We start from the raw sequence: 19,300 nt of genomic DNA on the forward strand, positions 1-19,300 counted from the left end.
ATTTAAAAGTGTCATAGATTGACACTTTCTATCAATCTTCAATGGACTAAAACTTCTGTTCTCAGTAATCTCTGAAGTTTCTTTAAATTACATACTGATCACAGCAGAGAAAGTAGATTGTTTTTGTACGTAGGACCAAGTCCCCCTGAAATGCTGTCACAAGTACTTGGGGGTGGGGTGGGTATTTTGTACATGACATTCTTAGAGTTAATAATGCATGAACTTATTTTACAAACTCTTAGACTATGTATTTGACCTGTAAAATATGTACAGTATCAAAGTCAGCCATCTCTGAAAAGTGAGCCTCTGAATATTGTTGTGTAACTTGCTTTGATCAGAAACGTTTGGACAAAGTACTACCACTCGAGTCATAATTTTCTTCAGTGCCATTTAGCAAACCAATGGTTTTTAGTCCGTGCAACTAGCAAAAATTTTTATAATACAACAGAATATTTATAGTTGTCAGGCTTTAAACTTCGAATGAGGGGCTCTTCACTATTTTTCTGGAATCCAGTCTAGCAAAATTTGAGGAAGGTTTCTAAGGATTTATTTCTGTTCAGAGAAAAATCCTACATTTTTGGGCTTAACAGTTGAACTATTACCGATAACAAGAAAGTGTCTATTACATCAACCTTTCAAAGATCAGAGAATATCGGGACTGTCATTTGTACTTTGTGTTGTGTAGTAGGGTAGAATTGGACAGCTAACACTTTCAGTCCCATGTGCCTCCTAAATAAAATAATAAGTTTGTAAGTTGACTTGCAGACAGAAAGTAGCAACTATCCCATATGTTGTTTGGTTTTTAATTTATTTTTAAAGGTGTAAAAATTTCCAACCAGATGTATAAAGTTTTCCAGGGTTGATCACAGTTGTATAAAGCAGCAAAACTGAAGGGGGGCAGGTGGTTGTTGTATACACTTTGAATTGCATTGCATGGTCTCATTTGAGATAATTGGTGTAAGAATCTTGACTTTTTTATATTTGAAAGATCAAATGAAAATGCAAATTAAAAAAGAGAGAGAGAGATAGTTAAAATGTCCAAAACTTCTCAAGTATTTTTTATTTACCTGTTTCAGGCTTGTGACAATTTCAGCATCCTCATGAATTAATTTCACTTCGTCTGCTCTGTGAAGTATATACATTTCAAGGAAATCCACACAGACTTGGTTTATTTATTTATTTTCCTTGTACTTTCCTCACTGCAATGATGGGAAACTGAAAAGTTTACAAACAATATACAATTGGAATTAGAAGAGTTAATAAGCTAATTCTGGTGTTAGAATTTTGGAGCTGTGTTATAGTTACCCCTGAAGAAATAAATTTAAACTAAGACTGAGGATAAAATGATAAAGCAGGAAGAAAAGTAACTTCCTGTGTGAAGGGAGAACTACAAATGCAGTTTTCTTTGTTGGCAAATGGGTTATGAGAGAAATCCATAAATCAACCATGGGGATAAAATTAGGCAAGTTCAGTAACAGTTGAGAAGTTAACAGAAAAACCACCAACCCTAACGGTCTCAAAGTGGTTTTTAATCTTTTTGGTAATTTTCTTTACTGGACCAAATAATTTTGTTCTGTGAATCATATTATTAAAAGATAGTAACTATCACATTTTACATTTTGTAGTCGAAAGATGAATCAAATCATTTGTGTTAAAAATGTAGTCTCAAATTCATGTGCTCCTATTACAAAACCAGTGCTCAGATTACTGTTGTAGTTTATATCAGATTACTGTTGAAGTTTATATTTTACATGCAGTTTCGTACAAATTAAGCTATTTAGGCATTAAGTTTAAACTGGAAGAAACTTTAAAAATGATTCTAGATGTTGATTAGGGGTCACATATATAAATGTACAGGTAGGTAAGGTTGTAGTTGTAAGAGTGTACACATCTTTCTAAGAAAGTTCTGACTTGAACAGCGAAAAACTATTTGAAAAATTAAGCAAAGGACAACCATCAGAGTCTTATGTCTAGATCAGTGATCTAAATCTCTAGCTGCTGATACCCTTGTCTTGACATCTCTAGTTTCATGCCTGCTCCTTGCTCATCAAGCTTGCTGTGAATCAAGGTCACACCATTATAGCTGGGCTGTCCAGGTGAAATCCAGGCATGTATCAGACGGTGACATTGTTCTGCACCAATAGTCCAAAAGTGCTGGGAAAAAGAGTTGTTTTATATAAAACCTGACTGACTTCTCTGATACTTTTAAGTTAGCTTACGTTCATGAAAGAATCTCTGTGTGCATTTCCCCTTTAAAGCTTTCCTATCCACTTCTCTCTATAGGATTCTTACCGACTACCTATCCAGTCTGTTAATATTCCACTAGAGGAGGGGAGCTCACTGCCTCCCCAGATGACCTTTTCTGTCTTTGGATAGTTTTGTTGTAAACAGTTTTCCATCAATTGTGCCACATTGATCTTCTTCTCTTGCTTTATTATGTGTTAGTTTAGCATTTCTTCTGAGGTCAAAGCAAAGCCAACATGTCTCCTCTTTTACGTGACAATATTTTTGATAATTTATGTTTAAAATATAAAATTTGGCTTTACTGAGTCATCTCCAGGAGACTCACTTGCAACTCTCTTTTCAAAAGCTTCAGCTTTTCTATGACCTCTAAAAGCGAGTTGCTCCAAAGTCAACCACAGCATTTTGAAAGTTATTTGACCAGCTTGAATTATGAATGCAGTCTAAGATGGCAGAAGCTTTTTGATGATTTTTGACTCCTACTAATTTCACACTAAATCTCATTTTCATCATTAGTGACAGGAGTGTATTACATTGGTCTCTGTACCGTACTTGTCATAGAAGTTGGCACACAACAGGCAGTTACTCTGTCATTAAATTATCCCTTTCATTGTTGTGACACATGTTGACTTAATGAACGGGACTTCTGCATCTTCATTGATATCTGACCCAATGGGCCAATTGAATCAGAATCTCTGGGGGTGGAGTCCAGGTGTTGGTATTTTTTTTTTCTTTTTTCTTTTCTTTCTTTTTTTTTTTCTGGTGCTGTGACTCGGATCATTGGTATTTTTTTTTTAAAACTCACCAGCTGATTCTACTGAGCAATCAGGATTAAGAATCATTGATGTAAGTTATTAATAAAAATATTGAGTACAACATAGTCAAAGACAGAGCCATATGCCTCATCACTAGATACTTCCTTACAGGTTACCACTGGGCCATTAATTATTATATCTTATTGATTTAACTACTGTACTTCTGAATTTCTATAATTCTTTGCTGCCAACCCATTTTTTTGTTTAACTGTTATATTATTATTCTCTATCCTAAAAGCAGAATTCTTTAAGAATTAATGACAGAGCTGGTTTAGACTACTTCTGTATGGAAGCAGAAGAATAGAGTGGATAATTGAACTTTGAAGATCCCTTTCCAAGTCATGTTTCTGTAATTCTTGCAAACCACTTAGTCCCATGTTGCGATATTTTAAACACTCTTGTATACCAAATGCCACAAAAAATGCCATTGTTCTAAGCAAGACATTTTTTTTGGTTAGAAACACAAATAGGCTGAACTTTTTTATGTTTTGCAGTGAAAGCATTATTCAGACATTTCTAGGTGAGAAATTAAGCTAAAGGAATGAGTTTTTTCTTCTCCCTTGCTCTTTGATAAAGTTAATAAACTGCATAAGATATTGTGTTATAAAATGTGGAAAATCTATATTTATGCTAGTGCCTATCTTTCTTTGGCAAAATACTTCTCTAGGTATGTACTAGAAATTACTGGTGTGTGTTGTGAATTATTAACAATTATATTAAGTCATTTTTTAATACATAAAATTGCTTTTTTGCTATGTATTATCTTGTATTTTTTCCAACTGGGTTTATCAGCCTTGTATTGAGTAATTAGTGTTTATCACTTTGTTAAAGGCTTTAGAGACTTAAAAAAGCATAAAGTTGGGTCTTTACCTCTCAGAAATTTGCTATTCCCTTGGGATTTTGGGGTTATTTTATATGCATAAATAATTGTATAAGAATTTATAATATTAAGTATGAAAATGAGTGGTGTTAAACTGATAACATTTTCACTATATTTGGATAAGGAGGGCAGTTTTCTAAGAGAGGAATTTTTTTTCTTAAATTTGTTCAATTGGTAATAAATATCTTTTAAAGATATGAAAGAATGGTAAAATATTATGTTGCATTTATGTAGTATAAAAATTATCTAACTTGATTTGGAAACACACCAATTTTCACTGCACTTGAATCCTGTCTGGATTTAAGGAACCATTTGTCTAGTCAAAAAACTAAGTGCCAGCCACCTGTACGCCCATGTAAACCTAAACTGACTGAAGAAAATTATGAGCTTGCTCAAAAGTACTTCTGGGATACACTGAACTTGAATGTTTTGAGTATAAAAGGCAATTGAATTTTTAAAATTTCAAAGGTAAGTTTATATATGTGATTATTAAAAATCAACACTTAAAATATTTTGACACTAGGGAAGTTATGTTTTATGACCAAATAATTATAAATAAATTCCTGATACCACACAGAACTTATATGCTATTGCCTGTTCAAATAATCAGTATTTTACATTTTATCACATCAAATAAAGGTTTTCACCCCGCCCCATTTCTTCCCCTCACACTGCCATGCTCCCACCTACCTCCACACACCTGTAGAATTTCCTCGAGGTTCCTTTGTTTTCCAACCTAAGACTTGATCTAATCTTTTTGTTAGCCAGTGCTTGAACTGGAAATGTGTTAATATTTCTTTTCATTCAATGTATTTTTCTAAGAATTGAAGGAGAAGAAATCTAGAAAAACATGTTCAGCTGAGTCAAGAACACTGTTTTTGTGGTCTGAGTCTTGGTGCGAGGCACTTCAGTGTTTCACCTGTGACATTGATTCAGGCCCATGGTCTAGTGGTGAAATAAAATATCTCTCAACATTCATAATCTATAGGGGACAAATGGGACTGCTTTTTGGATTTGTACTAATTTAATTGAATTATTCACATAGCCTTTTAAAAAATGCCTGCAACCTTTCTTATATCTCAGACATTTACGTTTATTCAAACTATTAGAGGCTATTTAATATTTTGCTTCTTAAAGCTGGTCCCCAGGACTTAGACCAGCATCAATGATCTCCCCAAAGCTTGTTAGAAATGCAGAATCTCAGGACCCACCATAAAACTACTGAGTCATAATTGTATCTGAACAAAACCCGCAAATCATTCATATACACTTTTGTGAACAAAACATTTGAATTTCAGAAGCACTGGATTCACTTTCTGTTCTTACTTTAGTTAGGAGTGCCTTGAAGATTTTGGCAAAACCAAACAGGTGAGGAGGAAAAAGCGATTTAATTTTCAAGCACAGTGTTGGTGCTTTATAAGCATTATCTCATTCAATCTCCCCAAGTCTCATGGTAGATATTATCACCCACATTTTACAGATGGGGAAACTGAGGATTGGAGGGACTAAGAAGTTTTTTCCTCCAAAGTCACTTAGTTGGTAAAATGTGGACTCACCTTTCAGATTCAGGACTCTAAGCCCTCCCTTTTTCCGAATATCAATTATATCCTGGGATAATTGGTATTTTACCTAAGTACCTATTAACTGGATTGTCGTTACTTTATAGGGAATATGAATTTCATTTTTTTTTAGTGGGGAGTGGAAATGTCTTCAAGAAGTTCTTGAATCTTTCCTGAAATAAGATTTGCAAGGAGGGTCTTTCTTCTTAATCAACAATTTGTTGTTTTCCATATGTAACTCCTTTTTTTATAGCATGTCTCCCTCCCTCCTTTCTTCCCTTTTTCCTTCCTTCTTCCCTTTCTTCCTCCCTTCTTTTCTTTTTTTTTGTTCTCTGCCTCCTCCTCCTCTTTTTTACAATAGTTTCTGTCAAAATAGTTGTGTCAGTCACGAATAAGAAGGCACATGTTGAAAGTATTTTATGTTACAATTTTGCAACAGAAACTTGGCATATTTCAGTGGCATTTTCAGGGTAACCATGGGGCTTAGTCATAAAAGCAAAATCCACTTTGAATTCAAGGTGTGAATGCTCTAGAATGCTATGAGTTCTATAGGTTGTCAGAAGCCCCTTCCTCAGGTTCACGCTAATGGTAAGTGAAGTGTTTTCAGCTAAAGCTATTTATGGGTGGACTGTGCCATACCCTATCTTACTTCCCATGTCTACCCAGTTGCTTGATGCTTTCCTGTTTTCAAGATCTTCCCCTTCAGCAAGGAAATCCTCTTCACATTGAAGGGTTAGAAATTACTGTGGTATCTTCCCTTGGGTATCTGAATTATCATGGAGGCCAGAGGCCAGAAACAGTGTTTGACACAAAGATCTAGCCTGAAAATGATGCATCTTTATCCCCCTCCATTCCCTATCCCACACTTAGCACTTTGCCTGGCATATAACAGATGTGTACATTTTTGGTAGTGGGCTTCTCAGAGTCATTGCTGTAGTCTACTTCTTATTTGTTCATTTATTCATGCATTGTTTAAAAACCACAATTATTATTAAAAATTAATAATGTATTAAGAACAGCAATTAATGTATTAAGAACAACAGTTAATGTATCAAGAACAACAATTATTCAGAATTGCCATGCACCTGGCACAGGGGTGAGGTACATAGAGGTGGACAAGACTTATTAGTACTTGCCTTCAAAGAGATCTCAGTCTAGTGGGGCCATTTCTTCAGGTGTAGAACCAGAACGTTTCCCAGAAGCCCAGGGGAATGCCGGGGCCATGACTCTGACATGGTTTACGCAAATACTTTCAAACTTTCTGGATGTCACTCTCCTTACTGAGGATATAGGCAAATCATTTCACTGGAAATGACTATTGCGGGAATAGAGTATCTAAAATGGGTTTGGTATCCTTTGTTGTTATAAATATAAACAGTAACTATTGGGGGAAAACCACTTTCTCAAAAAGGCCCCAGGCCACTTGACATAGACCCCCTAGGTTTTGTCTTCTTCACCACTTTCTAATCCTGGCTCTATTTATAGTGCCACTGGCCACTCTCAAGGGGAAGAATCCAGAGCAGAGTCTTCTGTTCTCATGATCTGTCTCCTTATTCTGTTCTGTGAAGCCCACCGACCTCTCTGACTCCTTCCTCCCCCAAACCAATACACTTGCATAGGGGTCTGGATGAACTTCGTTCTTAGCCTGTACTCCTGATGATGGAAACGAGGAGGAGGAATGTGGAAGAAGAATGCACTAGGGAGCAGGAATGTGAAGGAAATGGAATGAGATGGTGGAGAAGGTGTGGGTGCTGCAGCCAGCAGTCCCTCATTCACCCATTTGTTCATTTAGAAAACGGGGAAAGATCTGGTCTGCTTTGTTCCAAAGCAGTTTTGTACATTCACTGTTATTTGTAGTTAGCTGCCCAGTGATACTTGGGTGAATCATTAACTATTAAATAAATAAATGCCCACTACAACTTGCCCTGGAGCCTGGTACTCAGAATTTCTCCTGTGAGAAGCAGCTCTGTTATAAATCAGTTCAGGAACTTGGAACATCTGTTCTAGTAAGTTTTGATCGGAGACTCACATGTGAAACCACTGTGCATTTTCTCTGCTCACATCGTGGCAGCCTTGCTCTGCTTATGAACTTCTTGAATTTCTATGTCGGCTCCTATAGAAGACAACTGCCTACTTTATGTATGTCATTAAGGAGCTCAGCTGCCAGTTCTCCAAAGCAAATTTAGGGTAGTCTTCGTTTTAACTCAAGATTTATTCCAAGCAAAACCTCCAAATTTGGTGAAAATTCATCAAACACTTTGTATATGATGTGATCACAAAAAAATAAAGAATTGACACTTCAATTTATTCATAAATTATTATTATACTTACTGTATTTTAATGATAGAAGATGCTTTTGAAGCCTCTCTTTCCCCTTACTCTATGTAGAGAATTTTCCATCTCTATTTCCCATCCAGTCCTAGATTCTTCGCTCTTTACACCTCGGCTCCCAAACACAAAGCCTGGTGGCATCGGTTTGTCTAAATTGAGATTTATTACTCAACCCTAGATAAGAAGAGGCTGGAGACCACGAAAGGGTAAGAATGTTTTGGGATGACATCTATATGAGTTAGCCAGGGATCCTAGTTGCCCCCAGCACCCTGCAGAGGGCAGGGACTCAGAGGTGCATGCACTTCCTATCTGATCCCCAGGGGTCAGGAGAAAATTTCATAGTTATCCCAGAGCTGGTGTTATTTGTGTAGAACTCTAGTGTTAGATGTAGAGTCCAAGGCAACATTAGACTAATTGTGGTGTGTTATTATAACCCCTCAACCCTTTGGGAATTCTTTATGGGTGTTTCTCCTTGTTAACTGGACTTTTCCATTGTGCCTTTGTTATTGTCATAAGTACTGAGGTCCTGCCTGAAATTTGGCTTAGTTCCCAGACTGTACAGCAGCGTGAGCATGGTCTAATTTTTAGTCCTAATAAACAAAGCAGATCATATGCACTAAGTTGTCCAAAGATGCAGTTGTAGTTCAGAAAAATGGTGTGAGCAAGCCAGCCCAGATCAACTTAAAGAAATGCGCACTTGGGTCATTCAAGGTCTCTAGAACCCAAGAATGAGATGGGCTAATGGACCAAACATAAGGACCTACTACCCAGCAAGTGGCTTATCTACACAGAAGAGGCACAGAAGGGCTTTGGCAAAGCAGTAATAAGAGACAAACTAATCATTAGGGATGCTCGATAAAAGTCCCATTGGAATACAACCGTTGATATTTTTTTCTCTTTTGTATGTCTTATCTCTCTGGAGAAGGCATCTGCTAGGTCTCTCTCTGTATAATTTAACAGTATTTTAATCCTTTTACAGATGTCATGAAAGAAAAGTTAACATTTTTATCTAGAACTATTTAAAGGTCATTATACGTTGTATGCATCTAAACACCTGGTAGAAAAACAATCAGTGTGATTAAATTAATCTCAGAGGGAAATTTAATTTGTTCCCCTGGTAATTGCCCCAAATTAGTTCTTTGTGTCTAAATTATTATTCATAGGCTATTTACTAGCTCTAGAACTGTCTTTCAGATGCTGGAAACTATACCCAGGCCTGAGGGTAGAAAAGAGAACAAGGTTTATGATTTGCGTTGGGGAAAGACTGAGGCTGAGAAGCATGCCTAGCCATAGTCTGTGTTTCTGAGGTCTAGTTGGGAAATAAAGCTCCCTAGACAAGTCCTGTGAAGCTCTCTTTAGACTGAAAGGCTTGGAAGTACCTGCTTTTGCTGATTGAATTAATGTGCACTCTTCACTGTGCCTTACTTTACTGAGGGTCTTTGCTTCACCAGGTGAAGAATGTTGTATAAGGGTCAGTGAATTCAATGATCTAGAGCAGGGGTCCCCAAACTACGGCCCGTGGGCCACATGCAGCCCCCTGAGGCCATCTATCCGGCCCCCCACCACACTTCCGGAAGGGGCACCTCTTTCATTGGTGATCAGTGAGAGGAGCACATTGACCATCTCATTAGCCAAAAGCAGGCCCATAGTTCCCATTGAAATACTGGTCAGTTTGTTGATTTAAATTTACTTGTTCTTTATTTTAAATATTGTATTTGTTCCCGTTTTGTTTTTTTACTTTAAAATAAGATACATGCAGTGTGCATAGAGATTTGTTCATAGTTTTTTTTATTGTCTGGCCCTCCAATTGTCTAAGGGACAGTGAACTGGCCCCCTGTGTAAAAGTTTGGGGACCCCTGATCTAGAGGGAGTCCAGAAACTCTTTCTTTCTGACTCATTTCCCAAGAGATGCCATTTGGGGGAACACATTCGTCTACAAAACATGGCTTTTATGAGCAACCCTGGTGCTGCTATAAGCCTCAGTTTCCTCATCTGTAAAATGGTACTGAACTAGTATTAGCTCACTGAAGTTTTTGAAGAATACCTGAGATGAGGTATGGACAGTGCTCAGCACAGTGCGTGGTATATGTAAGGAGACAGTACATGTTAGCTGATGTCATTGTATGACACAGAGATAACATTATACACAGAGCTATACATTTTCTAGTCTGTGTCCAAGTCTAAGCCTTGGTGACATGCGGATCCCCTCATTTCCTTTGACCATAAGAATGTTTAATTTGGCAGTCTTCAAACTTGTTGAGCATGTTCCTTATTTGTAAAAAAATAATCCTTGCAATATACGTATATTCATTTTATCTGTACATATTTATATAAATATAGGTATATATATGTATGTGTGTATACATATATAATAAAGGTCTGTGTATTAAACATTAGTAATTTTAACTTTAAAATTTTTTGTTAATATATGCACAAAAGTTCTTATTTTTTTCTCATAGCCTGCAGAACTGTTCTGGGCATCCTCTGGGGGGAGTGGTGCCCCAGGAATCTCATCAGAGAGGGTAATCCTGAGGCTGCACTAACCTGGAAAGCCAAACAAGCAGACTTCCTAACGGAGTCTTGGCAGGCCAGGTGCTCCTGTTCTGTAGCTGTTTCATTCATGGCATTGATCATTTTCTTCAACTGAGTCTTTAGTTTACAAGTTTATTGTCTGCTCATTCCTGCCTCTTTCCCCACAAATACAGTGCAACTTGCTCCAGGGGATAGAGACTGTGTTTATTCCTATCTGCTGTCCTGGCTTAATGACACATGCCTGATGCATAGAAGGCTCTCAGTTGAATGAGTGGTGGCTGTTTTTCTCTCCCACAGATGTTTTTGTTCATGGCGGAGAGCCCAGGCTCAGGAGAATGTTACCACAATGATGATTGTAGCCAGTGTTTATTGACAGCTGTCTGTAAAGCCCTTCTGTGGCTTGACCCTGTCTCAGTGGTGTTCATAGAGGGACACTATCATCTCTTCTTGGCTCCCAACCCTGAATGCAGTGGACTCCGGACTGGGCAACATTTGACAACACTGAGAAGTTGTGGTTCTGCCGGGTATCAGTGAGGCGCCAGACACCGAATCTCTGGGCCTGTTTGCCCCATACATGCATTCTTCTGGAATCTTTGCATAAACATGGGTGTTTCACATATTTCCTGAGTGGTGCAAATGCCTTTAGGCCACTTCCCTTTTTTTTTTTTAATGCAACTTGTCTGTGGACACAGTTTCTTTTTGGTTTTTGTTTTATGGCTTAGAGATAATCTCTCCCTTAAGAGTCATGACTATTTTTCTTTCTGAAAATCAGATTGTACCATCAGTATTATACCTGCCTGCTCTTACGGCAAGAAAACTAAAATTATCCCCCCCTCAGGCTCCTGACAGTTACTTTTTATAGCTATTATGACAAAACATGTTTCATCAAATGCGGGAAGATCTTTTGCTAGTGCTCAAACTGTGGTTGTCATTGCGAAAGCTTCTGGGTTTGGCCTGTGGAATTCACAGATGCAGGCAGTGTCCCCAGAAAACCACCCAACGCACTTAGGCTTGGCTTTCTGTGACTCATTCTTTAAGGCAAATACTAGCAATAAAAATAAACTATACATAGAAACATAAGCTGATCATATATATATATAATATATATATATTTATTATTATTAATGCTCTTACCTGGTGTTTGGTTGATTGGGAATAAAAGAGAAATCAACTCAAATGGACTTAGATGATAAAATGAATGAACAGATATGATAACTATAAAGTGCAGAGACAAGGCTGTCTCAGAAGGGGCATGGTCTAATGTCTCTCTCTGCATTTCTCAGCCCTGCATCTCTAGTGGGGAGCTTATCCTTGGCAGTATCCCCTCTCCTGGTCCCAAGATGCTGTCAGTGACCCCTAGTGCTACTTGCTTCAGGCTATAATCCAGTAGGAAAGAGAAAGCCTTATAGCTCCAGCAAATCCCTGAAACTGACATAGGTCATATGCTAATCCCTGAATTCAAAGTTGCAATTAGGAGGATGGGCCATGCAGTTGGTTAAACTAACTAGGGCCTGACCCTGGAATTATGGGTGGGAGTTGAATCCATTCAGATCACAGAACTAAGAAATTTGGAGCAGTGTTCGCTGAGGTGAAGGGCAGTTACTTAACTATCTTTTTTTTTTTTTTTTTCAGAGACAGAAATAGAGTCAGATAGAGGGATAGTCAGGGACAGACAGACAGGAACAGAGAGATGAGAAGCATCAATCATTAGTTTTTTGTTGTGCATTGCGACACCTTAGTTGTTCATTGATTGCTTTCTCATATGTGCCTTGAACACGGGCCTTCAGCAGACCGAGTAACCCCTTGCTTGAGCCAGCAACCTTGGGTCTAAGCTGATAAGCTTTTGCTCAAACCAAATGAGCCCGCACTCAACCTGCCAACCTCGGGGTCTCAAACCTGGGTCCTCTGCATCCCAGTCTGATGCTCTGTTCACTGTATCACCACCTGGTCAGGCACTTAACTATCTTTTGTATCTGACATTAATACAGGACTAGATGTGCAGCACTGACGTAGGCTTTTTTTTTTTTTTTACCCCTTCTTCTTTTCCAAGTGAGAGGAGGGGAGACAGAGAGACAGACTCCCACATGTGCCCCAACGGGGATCCACCTGGCAACTCCTGTCTGGGGCTGATGCTTGCAACTGAGCTATTTTTAGTGCCTGAGGTGGAGGCTCTACAGAGTCGTCTTCAGCACCTGGGGCAATGCACATGAACCAACTGAGCCATGGCTGTGGGAAGGGAAGAGAGAAAGAGAGAGAGAGGAGGGGGGAGGGGTAGAGAAGCAGATGGTTACTTTTCCTGTGTGCCCTGGCCAGGAATAGAACCCAGGACATCCACATGCTGGGCCAATGCTCTACCACTGAGCCAATCAACCAGGGCATGATGTAGGTTTTTTGACATTTGTTTTTTGCAGCTGATACATTTTATAGTTTTTAAATATGAGGGCCAGTTTCCATTTCTGGTTGTGGTAGCCATAGTCATGTCCATTAGTGTTTCTGGCTTTCTGCTTTTTGCCTATATGGTGATTCTTTCTGGTCAATGAGTTGTAAGCATTTGGGTTAAAACATTACTGTGTAGGTGCCAGCCCCTTCAGAGCTTTCTCCCTCTGGTACCGCAACTGGAAACAGCTGAAATGGTGGCTGGTTCATTGTGAGTAACTATGGTGGGCAGAGTCTCCCCGCTGGCTCATCTTGGACAAGTAGCAGCAAGAACAGGAAACAAAGTCTTACTATGTTAAACTGTGGGGGTTCTGGAGTTGTTTGTGACTGTGGCATACCCAGTTTATCTTGTCCCATTGGATTTCCTAAATTTATTTGGATTATTTCGGGGTTGCTCACAAAAATCCTATATTTGCATAATTCTTTCAACTTAGCAAAACTGCTTTTACATCTATGATCTCATCTCCACAACAGTCCTACATGTAGATGAGAAATATTACAGTGGAATAATTCCTTCTTCCAGTGGAATAATTGAGACAAACTCTCCAAAGGCTCTGTTTGTACAGTGTTTGCTATTTTCTATCTGCTTTGTTTTCTTAAGCACTGTGATTGCACAATCACATAGCATTATAAAGAATCACGCTTCTCATTTTATTAATATTTTATTTGATGACCCCTCTCTGAAGAATTTATTGCTTTTTACTTTAAGCTTTCCCCACTTAACAAGTAGTCCATGTCGAAGATTAAAGGACTTTGGCCACTGCAGCTTCTGTTGGAAAGCCTAACTGAGGAAGTAGCTAGCTCTAATGTTTGCCGGCACCGAGCTGTGTCCGGGGCCAGGAAGAACACTCCTGAGGGGAGTTGAGAGGTAACACAAGGAAGCTGTAATCACACATCAGGCAATAGATAACCAGAACTCTTACTGAGCAGGTTGAATCGAGGGAAAGGTAAATATATACAGTATTTCCCTTGGTAAGAAAGCGCTGCAGACTAGAAATACAGAGTGGAGGAGTTAGTAAGGTCTGATTGCTCTGATAACAAAAGCGACATCTGCTTTACATGAACTGGGGGAGCATTAGTGGTGAAGAGGGCTGGCTCCGGAAGCAGAGTGCTTGGATTCAAATCCTAGTTCTACCACTTATAAGCTGTGTAACTTTGCAGAGGTTACTTGATCTCTCTGATCCTTGGATTCCCCTTATATATAATAGGGATATCAGTACCTAGTTCATAAGGATATTGTGACCATGAAATGAGTTGTGAAATGTAAAGTTCTTAGAACAGTACACATAGTAAAAGCTTGATGAACATCATCATTATCATCAATAATAATAATAATGATGATTATTCTTATTTGTTGCCACTCCTTGTGCCACCACCCTGGTCCAAGCCACCCATCATCTTCCACTTGGACCACTAGTTCAAAGGCCTGCTAATTGGTCTTTTCACATCTATTCTTGTGTCATTTCTGATTTGCTCTCCTCCTGGTAGCTAGAGGAGTTTTTTTTGTATTTTTCTGGAGCTGGAAACGGGGAGAGACAGTCAGACAGACTCCCGCATGTGCCTGACCAGGATCCACCCGGCACACCCACCAAGGGCAACGCTCTGCCCACCAGGGGGCGATGCTCTGCCCCTCCGGGGCGTCGCTCTGCCGAGACCAGAGCCACTCTAGTGCCTGGGGCAGAGGCCAAGGAGCCATCCCCAGCGCCCGGGCCATCTTTGCTCCAATGGAGCCTTGGCTGCGAGAGGGGAAGAGAGAGACAGATAGGAAGGGGGGGGTAGAGAAGCAAATGGGCGCTTCTCTATGTGCCCTGGCCAGGAATCGAACCTGGGTCCCCCACACGCCAGGCCGACGCTCTACCGCTGAGCCAACCAGCCAGGGCCGAGGAGTGTTTTAAAATTAGAATCCATCAAGTTATTTCTTTGCTTAAAACCTTTCAGTAATTCCCTCTTCACTTATAATTTCAGTCTTTATCATAAAGTATAGCTTCAAAGGAACTTCCCCCCTAGCTTCCGTTGGTGCTGATATCTATAGTAAAGCCTCATAGTTCCTCTTTCATATTCCCAAGTGTGCCATCTTCTGCCTACCTCAGGGCCTTTATACTGATATATTTTTCCTTATCCTGATCTTGCTTTTCAGGGGGAGGGGTCTCTACCAGGGGTGATACTTCTCTCTCCACCTCTTTACTGACGCTGCCCCATGGGAGGTGGAGTCATGTGTCCATCTCAGTGGACTGTCTGGGCCTCCTCAGCTTAGCTCTGCCCTCTGCCTCTTGGCAGTGAGTTTCTTATAAGGAGCAGGTCACCTCTGCTGTTCCTCTAGGAGTAGGCTATCTCCCACTACATGGGAGGTCTGCCCTGGTCTGGGATGGCCTCTGCCTCTGTGGGTAAGCCTACCTCATCATGGGATCAGTCAACCGGCTCACCTGCCTAATAAACTAAAGTCATGACTTCCATCCTGGCTTCTCTCAGTGCTAAAGATGCTATATGGATCCTCCAGATGTATTCCTTTCTGCTTTGTCTCTTCCTTCTCCTCTTCGTGCCTGTCCTCCTCATCTTGTCTTCTGGATTGGGATATTTCTAGTGGAAAAGCTAAGAGGGTCATAACGATCTCCTATGCTGTGTTATGGAATGAACTATACTAAAATTTGATGATAGGCTGGCTCAATGAAATGACTGAATATTAATGTCCCTACTTTAAGGTCTTAATAATATATACTTATATTCTTGGACAAGGCAGTGGAAATAAAAACATTTTTTTTTTCCTTTGAATTTAAAAACAAAAGTAAATGAGTCCAGAGAGTCTCCAGCAAGGGGAGCCCTCGTTCCTTGTTCTCAGTCAAAACGGTGAGGATTTGAATCATCTGTGACTATGTCACAATAAAGCCAAGAACAAACACAATCATTGCTATAGAGTAAACAAATGAGAAAATTGTCGCAGTCCCTATTTGGCATTATCACTTTGTACCACACAATTAGCTGTTCACCTATGAGGAATTCAATTTTGGAGGAGAGTTTTTTTTTTTTTTAAATAATCCTTGCCCTGGTTTTGAATGTGACAGCCAATGTTCAGTCTGTCCTTTGAGCAAGATACAGGCTTACCTTCTATTTTAGTTTCAACTTAGATGTAAAATATAAAACAAAAATCGGATTATCTGGTTCTTTTAGTTAACTGCCTTTTCACCTTAGTTTTCTCTTCCTTATTGTCTTCTCCAAGTCCCTCCTTTAGAAAAACATGTGGTGACAGTTCTCACAGTCTTACTTCCCAGCCCAGCTCTTGAGTAGATAATTCATTGTGAAACTGTCATCATTAACTTACAGAACAGTTTTTAGCACATTACTGTGCATCAGACCAACTAAGCTGGAAATTCTTCTCTTGACACTCCCTTAATCTCCCACAAGTTATTGCACAGAACTGGACATATGGATTCCTGGTTAATGTTAGAAATGGCCATTTAACAGGTGGCTATTTTTCTTTAAAGAGTATCAGTGATTACTAGGAGTTAGTGTAGCTTCACTTAAAACAAGGCACACCGACTAACCTCAGTTTTAAAATATTAGTGGATGGGAACTATCTGGTCATGGTAATTCTAAATTTCAGCAAGACTCCAAATTTCTCATGCTATCTTTGTAGATAAGATAGATTTAAGCCTCAGGAGAATTAGGTGGATTTATAAATGGTTAAATAAAACATACTTAGTATTTCTTATATAAATACTTGAAAAGGATGTTAACAATAATCTGTGGCATCTAGTATTTTCCCAAAGTTTTATTTCATTCATTAAAATTTTTTGAGTAGTTAGCCCAGTCTATTTTAAAAAATTTAATTTATTGTGGTGACACTGGTTGATAACATATAAGTTTCAGGTATACAATTCTCTAATTCATCATCTGTATATTGTATTGTGTGCTCATCAGTCAAAGTCTGGTCTCCCACTATCACCATGTATTTGACTTCTCCCCACCCCCTCTGGTTACCACCCTTGTATCGTCTGTGTTTATGAGTTTGTTTGTTTTGTTGCTTGCTCGTTGCTTTCTGTTTTATAGTCCACATATGAGTGAAATCAAATGGTTCTTATTCTTTTCTGTCTCACTTAACATAATCTTCTCAAGATCCTTTCATTTTGTTGCAAATGGCAGTATTTCATCCTTCCTTACAACTGTGTAGTATTCCATTGAAGATATGTGCTGCACCTTCTTAATTCAATCATTCACTGAAGGACGCTTATAGCCCTGTCTTTTTTAATGTATAGTCTATAGCTTTGGAAGAATAATAAAAGGCATGTGTTTGAAATTTTTTGATGACACAACACTGGGAGGAATATTTAATAATTTGGGACAGTCTAAGAGTAAATATTTTTTATTAGGCTGGTCTAATGAGAATATATGAAAGATCTTATACATAGATATTTTAAAAATCAACTGTATATGTTTAGAAAGGGGAGACGTGATTTAATGGTAATTTTTTTTTTTATTAAATGAGAGATGGGTAGACAAAGAGACAGACTCCTGCATGCACCCTGAAAGAGATCCACCTGGCAAGCTCCCTACTGGGCGATGCTTTGCCCATCTGGGATGTTGTTCTGTTGCTTGGAAACCAAGCTGTTTTGCTGCCTGAGGCAAGGCCATGAAGCCATCCTCAGCCATCCCAAGGCCAACTTGCTTGAACCATTTGAGCCATGGCTGCAGAAGGGGAGAGAAATGAGAGAGAAAGAGAGAGAAAGAGAGAGAGAGAGAGAGAGAGAGAGAGAGAAGGGAAGGAGGAGGGCTGGAGAAGCAGATGGTTGCCTTTCTTATGTGCCCTGCCCAGGAATCGAACCCAGAACTTCTACATGCCAGGCTGATGTTCTACTGCTGAGCCTACTGGCCAGGGCCTAATTGTAATTTTTGAAGAAACAATGTAGATATTTTAGTTAATCAGAACTCAGGATGAATAACCAGTGAGATACAATTACCAAAATGTTGGTGAAATTTAAGTCATGTTATACAATAGTCCATAACACAGAACATTTAAGTCTCTGTTGTACAGGCACTAGTTGAACTAAATTTTCAATATGTGTTTGGTTCTGGACACCATGTTTTAAGAGAGATGCAGAGAAATTGAGATGAATTCAGAAGAAACTGACCAGGAATAGATGTCTATAAAAAAATTCATGGAGAATGGCTGAGGGGTTCAGGAATGTCTGGATTAGAGTGGAGAAAATTTAGGGGAGCTCTAAAAGTGATTTTCAAAAATTTGAAGGTTGTCAACATGTGAAGAGCTTAGATTTGAATTTGGTCACCCCAGGGATGAAGTTTGGCACATGTCAAGAAGTTACAGGGAGGCAAATTTGGGTTCTCATCATGAAAACCTTTCTAGCAACCTCCTGTCCTGAAGGGTGGTTAACTTCCCATCCCAGAAAACCTTCAGAGACAGGTCTAGGGGCCCCTTGTCAGAGTTATCAAAAGTGCCATGCTGCCATGGCCAGTTGGCTCAGTGGTAGAGCATTGGCCTAGCATGTGGAAGTCCTGGGTTTGATTCCTGGCCAGGGCACACAGGAGAAGTGCCCATCTGCTTCTCCACTTTTCCCCTTCTCCCTTTTCTCTCTCTCTCTCTTCCCCTTCTGCATCCAAGGCTCCATCGGAGCAAAGTTGGACTGGGCACTAAGGATGGCTCCATGGCCTTTGCCTTAGGTGCTTGAATGGCTTCAGTTGCAACTGGAGCAATGCCCAATGCCCCAGACAGGCAGAACATTGCCCCCTAGCGGGCTTGCAGGGTGATTCCCGGTCGGGTGCATGCAAGGGTCTGTCTCTCTGCCTCCCTGCTTCTCACTTCAGAAAATTAAAAAAAAAAAAAGTGCCATGCTTTTAACAAGGTAGATCAAATGATCTCTGAAGTTCCTTCCAACCTAGTGGGTTCCAGCATAAGCTCAATGTTTGCATACAGAATGAGCTCAAGCAATATCTGCCAAATGAATGAATACAGAAGAGTAAAAAGAAATCTCAGGGGAGACATTACACTTGATACAGTTTTTAGTCATAGATGATTCTCTGACATTAAACAGTGATTTCACCTTGTTTCTGGACCATGATGTCTTGGAAAAAATAAAGGCCTTGGGCCCCATAGAGTTTACAATTTCCTATATAACTGGCTTAGATTTACTTTTAAAAAAAATTTTATTTAGAAATTAAAGTTAATGGGGTGACATTGATCAATAAGAGTACATAGGTTTCAGGCTTCTATTTCTTGCTATGGTATAACCCGTGCTTAGACTTGTCAGTTTTAGAGTTTCTTCTTATAATAAACAATGTGTTGCACCAAACTAACATTATGTTATTTCTTTTTCAGGATAATCGTATCCACACATCCAAATACAACATTCTCACCTTCTTGCCAATTAATTTATTTGAACAGTTCCAAAAAGTGGCAAATGCTTATTTCCTTTTCCTTCTGATTTTACAGGTAATGTTTATGTTGCATTTCTTCATGATCTCTTTGTTAAAAATATTCATGTAATTTGAAAAAGTAA

The 19,300-nt window shown here is 39.2% G+C and overlaps 1 protein-coding gene across 1 annotated transcript in view; it reads left to right on the plus strand.

Moving 5' to 3' along the window:
* ATP8B4 (ATPase phospholipid transporting 8B4 (putative)) overlaps window positions 1-19,300 on the plus strand; it is a 268,241-nt gene that overhangs the window by 47,891 nt on the left and 201,050 nt on the right. The window contains exon 4 of the mRNA XM_066388296.1: window positions 19,120-19,233. Coding sequence (XP_066244393.1) covers window positions 19,120-19,233 — 114 coding nt within the window. The remainder of the gene's footprint in view (window positions 1-19,119; window positions 19,234-19,300) is intronic.

Source organism: Saccopteryx leptura, chromosome 6 (assembly GCF_036850995.1).
Source record: "Saccopteryx leptura isolate mSacLep1 chromosome 6, mSacLep1_pri_phased_curated, whole genome shotgun sequence".
Taxonomy (NCBI): domain Eukaryota; kingdom Metazoa; phylum Chordata; class Mammalia; order Chiroptera; family Emballonuridae; genus Saccopteryx; species Saccopteryx leptura.